The sequence below is a fragment of the Scleropages formosus genome, chromosome 2 (genome assembly GCF_900964775.1).
Source record: "Scleropages formosus chromosome 2, fSclFor1.1, whole genome shotgun sequence".
NCBI classification, from domain to species: domain Eukaryota; kingdom Metazoa; phylum Chordata; class Actinopteri; order Osteoglossiformes; family Osteoglossidae; genus Scleropages; species Scleropages formosus.
Genome location: NC_041807.1, coordinates 1,202,419 through 1,211,439, shown reverse-complemented (window position 1 = coordinate 1,211,439; position 9,021 = coordinate 1,202,419). Strand labels below are relative to the sequence as shown.

General features: G+C 45.8%; 1 protein-coding gene across 1 annotated transcript; it reads left to right on the top strand.

Moving 5' to 3' along the window:
• Window positions 1–240: 240 nt before the first annotated feature.
• gpr157 (G protein-coupled receptor 157) lies at window positions 241–6,184 on the top strand. Its single transcript, XM_018751261.2, has 4 exons — window positions 241–1,075; window positions 3,505–3,718; window positions 3,950–4,144; window positions 5,055–6,184. Exons 1-4 carry the CDS (start codon window positions 696–698, stop codon window positions 5,202–5,204), a joined length of 939 nt encoding a protein of 312 aa, XP_018606777.1. The 5' UTR covers window positions 241–695; the 3' UTR covers window positions 5,205–6,184.
• The last annotated feature ends 2,837 nt before the right edge of the window (window positions 6,185–9,021 follow it).

Below are 9,021 nucleotides of genomic sequence, written 5' to 3'. Positions count from 1 at the left end.
ACGTCAACCAACAGTACTGGCTAAATGAAAGTGTACGTACACCAGTTGTAGGGCAGCAGGTCAGTCTAGGGTAACGGGGAAAAAAATATTTGTTAATTAAATAATAGTCGTAAGTCCGAAAAGAGTGGTGAGGGCCCTTTGGGCGGGACGAATGGCGGCGGAGCGCCGTGATTGAACGCTGTTTTACAGGCAGCGGCCGCTGGGGGCGCTGCGGTCCATTTAAACGCAGGTACAATGCGAGCTGCGCCTGTTTGTCGTGCGCGAGCTCGAAGTGCGCCGGGAAGAAGGAGCCCCGGACTCGGAAACTGTGAGCGGGAGAAGCGAAGCCGTGAACCACTCGGACAAGCTGACGACCAGCTAGTTTGTGTACAAGTGAAAAGTGCTGCGGGGGGCGACTCATTCACTCACTGTGCCGGCGTCTCTCTGCCGAGTTGAGCTTTTCGTTTCCACGACTCAAGTTCGGTACGAACTTTGTTGCGGTACAAAGTTTGTCAGAGTTCGTCAGGTAACTTCTGGCGGCTCCGTCGGCGAACCCGCGTTTATTGCTACAACACAAGAGTTCTTGTTTATTATTACCGTTTGCTTTTTTTTTTGAGGGGGGGGGAATGTGAGAAACGGGTTTCGGCGGCGCTCCAGTACTAAGTGTGTGAAAGAGAGAGAGACAGTCCGTTCGTCAGTTCGGTCGGAGCGCGGCCATGGAGGTCCGCGCGAACCGCACCGAGGTCTACGTGTACGAGCAGGCGGCGGTGCTGCTCTCGTGCGCGCTCTCCGTGCTCGGCTCCGCGCTCATCATCTTGACGTACGCGGCGTGGCCCGAGCTGCGCAGCACCCCCAGGAAGCTGCTCGTGTACCTGTCCGTCACCGACCTGCTCTCGGCGCTCGCCTTCTCGTACGGCGCGTGGCGGATGTTCCAGCGGCAGACGTGGGACTGCGTCGTGCAGGGGGCGCTCTCCACGCTCGCCAACACCAGCTCCTTCTTCTGGACCGTGGCCATCGCCGTGTACCTCTACGTCTACATCGTGAGGTCGGACCAGAGACTGGCCGACAGCCTCGTGTCCTGGTTCCACCTGGTCAGGTCGGTGCCTCTGCTCATTCATCTATGAAGATCTGTGCCCATGTGATCATGTGGCTGTTCCTGTTGCCCTGGCTGGCTATACCTGTCTTTACCCATTCCATGACCCTCCGCAGACTGGCTAGTTAACATTTTAACACATCATTGATATGAAAAGGTCCATCTTTATCACCTGTTCTAAAGCAAAAACCTGTCTAATTTGTGTAATGCTATTTTTTTTCCCCCTGTTATCGGTCTTCGGGGGAGTACTTACTGACCTCTTCTCTAACGTTGTACAGCCGAAAGTGTCTGTTTCTCATCTTTCTGCTTCTTCCTGTGCCACTTTTTTTCTCCCCCCCCCCCCCCCCCCAGTTTGTTTTTCCATAGCACTCCTATAATGCTCAAAAAAAAAAAAGTGGGAGGGCCTAAAGAGGAGACAAAACTCCTACGGTTTGTCTGTACCTGTCTGAATGTAAAGGTCCTTACCTGTCTGGCTCCCTCCTGTGCATCCCATCACTGCACACTTATGAAAAGTTATGGTTGGATGAGCATATTCTGAAGTGGTTAGGTGGTTGTTAGGACAACACCTGGATACTCAGCAGGTGACGTTGCTCAAAGGGTCAGGTAATGCAGGTGACAAGGGTTTCTATTCAGCCAAGTCAGAAGCCTCCATGGCAAAGGAGAGCATCATAAGAAGGAAGTCAAAAAGTTGGTCAGATGGACATGAGCGACAGCAGCTGTAATCATAGCACGATAAGTAAAAGTTATGGGTCTTAAGTCTCTTTAATTGTACTATTAAACTGGCATTCCAGGTTGGCAGACTAATCCAGTCTAAGGCCCTTGTATCTGAAGGCTTTTGTTGGCAACAGCTGATTTATTCATTCAAGGCATTGAAAGAATGCCTGTGTCCTGTAATTGAAGCTTCTACATGCCATTTAGTTCTGTTAAGCAAGTACAGGCTAAACCTGTTGGCTGCGTAAGAAAGCAAAACGATCTTAAAGTGTTGGCTAAACTTTACTGAGAGCCAGCGCAGGGGCTGAAGAACTGGTGTAATAGTTTCTGGTTCTTAGTCCTTGCTGCAGCATTTTGGGTTTCCTGTAACATGGTGAGAGTGGTATTTGCACCCAAAGTAAGATTACAAAAGTCTGGTCTGCTGTAGACAAATGCATGTAGTTCTATTTTGAAAAGAGAACTGTTTTGTTTTGAGTCGAAGCAAACATTTGATCTTAAAATGCCGATAATGATGAACACCTCTCTGCTGTATTTCGTCCAAGCAATAGGACAAGCAAGGTTGATATTGATATCATGAGAAAGGTTGGATGTACTTGAATATGTTTGTGTGTTGTCATCAGGGGAATAAAAATTAGAAACAGTATTGGTCCCAGGATGTAACCCTGTGGGATACCATATTTAATGGAAGACAGCTGGGCAATTCTCAGCTTCAAGTAGTAAACAAGCGCTTTTAAGTTGTCGTCAAGACCTCTCCTTAAATAGTCATTGGTTTTTGCTTAGAAGTGAACAAAGCCATTGTTTCACATGTTTCCTGAGAAGTGTTTTGGAAATTTCTTTTTCTCTGTTTTACATGTGCTGTGCATGTGTGTTTCGTTACTGTTTGTCTGGCATGCGTGAGACAATTGACTGATTTTTATACTACTAGTGGAAGAACTTAAAGAATTTAAAGATCATCACAAAGGGATGTGAAATAACAAAAGGGATATCTTAAATAAGGAATTTGCTGGAATATTTGACTCAAATGAAAAATTACAGATCTGTTTTTATGGTAGTCTTATGGTATATGTACTCTTACATCCTTTTTTTTTTTTTTTTTTTTTTTTTTTTTTTTTTTTTTTTTTTTTGTAGACCCCCCAATGATCAAAGCCAGTATTTTACAACATTAAAGTTAGGGTTTACTGAAAACATTCTTGGCTATGTAGGCTTGGGAAAAATGCATTTGCTTAGAAATGTAATTTCATTCTTTTGTAAGGTGTTACTGGCTGACTTGGTTGGTTAACATGTGACTCAAATCAGCCTTTGTTGACTTTCTTCAATATTTTATATTCATTTTACTGTCCATTATATTCAATATTTATATCCACATGTGCACATACAGTATATAGTTTTTCATATGGTGGAAAGAAACAAACTGTACCTAAGACTCTCACATCTGCAGTGTTGTCCCTTTCAGCTAATGTAATGAACACATTATTTTCTATGAGATGTGCATCGCTTTGGAGAAAACTGTCTACTAAATGAATACATATAAAAAGGGCTACATTGTGCTCGTGTGAACAGTGTTAATGATTTTATTTCAAATACCTTTGAAAGTCTCTTCTGTTTCTGGGTAATGCATGTTGCTGAATGAAGACCTTCAGTATGGTCCCTTGCCTCTGGTTAGAGTCAAACCCGTGTTATATTGGATGGTGTCATTCCTTCTTTGCCTTGGCCCAACATAGCTGGGGTGTGCCCCTGGGGATCACCGTGGCAGCCCTGTGCCTGCACAAGATTGGCTATGATGCTTCGGAGGTGACTGTGGGCTGGTGCTGGGTCAACCTCGATGCCGAAGACCACGTGCTGTGGATTCTGCTAACTGGGAAGATCTGGGAGTTCCTGGCCTACCTCATCTTGCCCGTCCTCTACATCCTCATACGGAAGCACATCCGCAGAGCGGTGAGGCCTTGTCCTGTGGCAGAAATGGCAACAAAAGGAAGTTGTGTTGAACTGAGAATGCAGAAAAAAATTCCCCCTCTTAATATAAATGGCTGAGTGACTTAGGCTTCACCAAGAGGCGATGCCTTCACATTTCACTGTAGCAGTTAGGGTTAAGTACCTTTCTTCAGTACCCTATATGCTGTCAATGCATGTACATAAAGGCACCCCTCTCCTGACCCCTCTTCCCAGCATGCTGCTTTGTCAGAGTACCGGCCCATCTTGGCCAACAGTCAACACACCCATGTGCCCTCTTCTATTGCTGATCGGAAGATGACGCTCATCCCCATCATCTTCATTGGCCTCCGGATATGGAGCACTCTGCGCTTCCTGCTAATGCTGGCAAACTCGCCTGCCAGGCAGCACCCTGTGCTTGTTACCCTACACGTGAGTTCCTCAGCTCTGTGGTCCTGGACAGTACTGTGGCCTCTGTGCATTAAACCTGCTCTAGAGTGTTGTGCAAAACCAACTAGACCTACAAACTGCATGTTACCAAGGCTTTCTAGTTTCCTAAAATGAGTTTATTGTGATTTTTAATATTTAAAAAGCTGTTACTGTGGCGTGTGGTTGAGGGAGGCAAACAAATCGCTCTACAGTGATTTTCCTATCCTATGGATGAGAAAATAAGTGGAATTCTTAAAATAGGTGCACAGTGCTTTTTGCTCCGTTTGTATTACACATAAAAAAAAAAAAAAAACGAGCCAAACAAACTAAGGTAGAACATTGAAGATGAGCCCTTGTCGGTGTTTGTAACAGAAGATGATGCAGATTCCTGCTTCACCTCTTGGCCACAACTTCAGCCATTTGCCTTCTCATTGTCCTTGTAGATGGGCTTTAAAAATGACACTGACACAGGTGTTACAAAAGTGATCGCATGGGAATAATTGCAGCAGTGTGATCTCCCTGTCATGTTGCCTTGGATACGGCATGCGGCAGGCACAGTACCACATCCTTCTGTCTTTTTTGGGTTGTAAATATTAGATGTTTGTGAATGTAACCAATGGTTGAAATATGTACTTTTCTGTTTTTGTAATGGAGCTCCTAAGATGATTACCATGTTTTGATGCATTGCATTACTGTGTAAAGGGTTGGTACGACAAGCCTTCTACAGCAGGTTGTAGACACAGATCGTGTCTATTTTTACACTTCGAACGCCGCGCCACCCGACTTTTTCTCAGTTAAGCAACCACACTTGATTGCTTCAGTTTATTTTTGTGTCACATTGCCTTTATTGTGCTATGATGACGGTGATGCTTTTCTCAGGTTGTAACTGTTCTCCTTCCCTCTTGTTACTCAGGGAATAGGAAACACCTTCCAGGGGGCAGCCAACTGCACCATGTTTGTCCTCTTCACCAAGGTGGTGCGTTCCCGACTTGTCGCTCTCTTCTCCTGCTGCTGCAAAGATGCTCAGCCTGGCCGCCAGTTTTCTGGAGACATCCAGCACTGACGCCACCTCTCAGATGGAGGACAGAGGCCTGCGACCTGGCTTATTAAACTGCATAGGAGTGACGAGGAGCACTCAACAGTGACTGTAGTCCAGTGGGATGAAGTGGAATGTCATCGACTCTCCAGCACTTTCTTTATTCACGAAGTGCCTTCGGGAAACCTGTAGCAGACATGACACTGCTGCACACAACTTGAGTTCTTGGTACCTGGTACGGAATAGCTGCTTCACTTCTGGTCTTAATTGAGGATCTGTCCGTATTGATGTCTGCGTATCGGCCAAGCACGCATCTGTGCTGCCAGCTGTTGAACTGTGGTACCGAGGCCTTTTCACATGATGGATCACCAGATGGGGACCACGCTGAGGTGGTCTGGGCTGCTCATAGGTGACCACTCAGTTTGGTCCTGCCCTTCCCCCCTCAATAGTCCAAGAAAAGACTGTACTTTGAGTGATGTTCAGATAACAGCAAAAAGTATAAATGATCTCTTTTTGATGTGTTCTATTGCCAGTGCTAGTATTTATATGCAGTTATGCCTTAATTTGTACATAAATGACATATAAAAACTTGTACAGTATATTTTAATTTGTTCGAGGCCCTCGTGCAGCTCTGTGTGCCACTCATTAGAGGGTGGTTTGAAGTTGTAATATCCTCAGTGTGGGGAAATCAGTCAGTGTGGAATATTTTCTGGGATTGTGCAAACTATTTTTACATAGCTTATGCCACTCATCTTTGCTTGACCAGTGATGGCAGCTGTTTCTGCTGTCAGGTGGCCTTTGTCAAAAGTTCTTCCTGCTTGGGTTGTAATTCCCCCCTGTCATGACTGGTCAGTACTGACAATGCAGACTCTTCCCTCTGTTGCGTGTGTGTGTGTGTGTGTGTGTGTGTGTGTGTGTGTGTGGGGTGGTGGTTCCCCCCCCCCCCTTTCCAAATATCAATTTAAAGATGAAAAAGTTGTGAAATACAAAAGTGACAATCAATAAAACCAAAGACACTTGACTTACAGCAACAGTTCCCTTGTTTGCATGCAGTCTCTGCCTTTAGCTCATACTGTAGTGGTGTGCACGCTTTGCAGAGAAGGGTTTTGACATTTATTTACCACCTATTAAGAGTGTAGTTCTCCACTCAAACTGGTAATGGTGTATTTTCTAAGTGTCAGGAAAAACATTTCTGGTAAAATTGTGCAGCATGAGTCAGTTTTATTGCACATGAAATGTGCATGTAGTTTTGTGATAAATTAATCCTGGTGTGTTGGGTCAGGATCATCAGTTGAAGTTCCAAGATCAAAAAAATGTAAATTATTGCTCATTCAACATCCTCGTTGGGCTTCAGTCGCTCAGGTTGCTCTGTTCAGTGTAAAAGCTTCTACTGCAGCAGTGTGAGCTGCAGAGTGAGTTGGCTGTGCTGCGCTCACACGTCATTGTTTTCCGCTCCCCCCAAGGTAACGCTCAGGAAGGAAGGAAGCGTAGATGAGCTCGAAGGAAAATTTCAGAGAAATTCCGGACGGGCATCTTGGCGCAAACATGGTGATGGAGATCGACCGGTGAGGACGATTCCTGCTGACCACGAGGCTCGCTATGGAAAAGCGGAGCAAAGAAATGCAGGCCATCAGAATTTTAGAATTGCTTCTAAAACGAGAAGTTGCATGTCTCAAATTGTGCTAAAACCAAAACGGGGAGAGCGATGAGGCTGTGAAAGCAGAGATGATTACGAAGGCACTTTATTAGATAAGCATGGTTATCTCCAAAAACAAAAAGAATGCAGTTCTCTAGAATTGTGCGGTGCCGTGTAGCGATTAATGAATGTTTTACTAATAGCTAATTTACTAAAACATCTGCTAAATGAATAAATGTAAGTGTAATAGCGGCCTTTGCATCGGTACAGAAAAGTGAGGTGAGCTTCACCAGTAGCTATTAAGTAAAATATTTATGTATGGCTCTATTCAGTACTGTTGCTGATGTTTCCTTTGGGTCCCCCGCTACCTCTCAAGGTGTTGTGCCCCGGGTTCGGCTGACGGACTCCATCTCCACCCCACCTGCGAGGTCCCTGGCACCTCTTTCCATCGTCCCTCCGTCCTACATGCTGCGGGAGGCTTTCTTCCTCTGCCTCATACTGTGAGGATACATGTGCACCCAGCTCTGACCCTGGTAGTGCAGGTAGTATTTCTTAACACATGTTTAGCACGTTCCCCCCCCCCCCCCCCCGTAGCTCTTCAGCAATAAAACACATCAGACCAGCCTAACAAGCTATTTTTAGCTGCTCTGCCTTACTCACAGTAGCTTGTTTTTGCGTTTTGTTTTGTTCCGCTGTGTCCTCGGTTCATGCAAAGGGATGTCGAGTCCTACAGCAGGGATCATGGGGGTGCTGCCTTCGGGTGTTCCGCTAAGGCTGCATCGCAATCCCAGAATGTCCCAGACTTTACTCAGGCTAAGGCACTCTGAGCACCATCCCAGAGGCAGGAGCTGAAACTTGTAACTGCGGCAACTGATCCACATTAACCAATATACAAATATATGGTTGTATGTGTGTGTATATATATGTATGACATGTGGAGTAAAGGAGACATACCTGGTTAGTCTGTACAGACAAATATTTCAGTTAAGGACTTTAAGGTATGCATCTACACCAGACAACATAAGTGCTTTTTAAGATATAATCTACTACTTATGTAGGCCTTAGCTGCAGGTTCGATTCCTTAATCGTAATGAACGCTCCAGTATTAGTACAGTGCGGAGAAAAAATATTTGCCCCTTTCCTGACTTTCTCAATTATTGCAAGAATGTTTAAAACTGCTAAAATTGTTCGATAGCTGTTCGTTGCTCAGATCAGATTTTGGTTGAGGACCTGAGAAATTTAGTGTGGGGAAAAATATGCAACGATGGAGGGAATCAGTAATGGGGAGGGGAGGCACTTTTCCACTCTAGTGACGTTCTGCTGTGGTGTGTTGATGATCCTCTATTGCCAGGCTTTAGGGAACTCCCATGAGAGGCAGGTGACTTTCCTGCCTGTCACATGCGGCCTCCCTGCAGAGACTCGGAGGGATAGATGCTTTGCCGCTGGGGCTGGTTCCTGCCCTGGGGGGGGCCTCTGTGGCAAGAGACCGTGGCAGTCGCCAAGTCTCTGTTGAGCAAAGGTCTGTGGTCAGACTGCAGTAGGTTTTGCGCTGCACTGTCTGCATCCTCCTTGAAGGGCTTTAATCTGCACTAAATGTACTGGTAACTTGGAGATGTGACAGTGTGTTCCACTGATGTATGGATGAGTGACCCAGTGTAAGTAGTGTATCTAGCAGTGTAAGTCACCGTGGTGAATAAGGGATGTGGGCTGATAACACTACATAGAGTTCATTGTGAGTTGCTTTGGAGAAAAGCATCTGCTAAATAAATAAATGTATGTAGTTTAAGTGGTGGAATTCTTGGGTGCAACTGGGGCTAAACACAGGGAGCTCCATAGAGGACACATTGCAGGTGTGTTCTGACGAGGTAAACTGCTGGAGTGCACTGACAACATCCTTCATGTGGATGCAGTGCTTCCCACATTGCATTCTTGTGAGCTTCTGCAAAAAAAAAAAAAAAAATCTATCCTGCAAAGACGCTGGCGATGGATCGGCCATACTCTGCGAAAGCCAGCTTCAAACACTGCAAGAAGAGCCCTCACGTGGAACCCCCAAGGCAAGAGGAAGCGAGGCTGGCCAAAAAAACACATGGCGACGCCACCTAGATGCAGAAACCAACAGGATGGGCCACACCTGGGGAAAACTGGAAAAACTGGCCCAGGACAGAGATGCCTGGAGAGCCCTTGTTGATGGCCTATGCCCCAAGAGGG

Coding starts and splice junctions, on each gene's coding strand:
- gpr157 (XM_018751261.2), top strand. CDS start 696: ATGGAGGTCCGCGCGAACCGCACCGAGGTCTACGTGTACGAGCAGGCG. Junction 1,076..3,504: donor TCCTGGTTCCACCTGGTCAG/GTCGGTGCCTCT, acceptor GGCCCAACATAG/CTGGGGTGTGCCCCTGGGGA. Junction 4,145..5,054: donor CTGTGCTTGTTACCCTACAC/GTGAGTTCCTCA, acceptor CTTGTTACTCAG/GGAATAGGAAACACCTTCCA.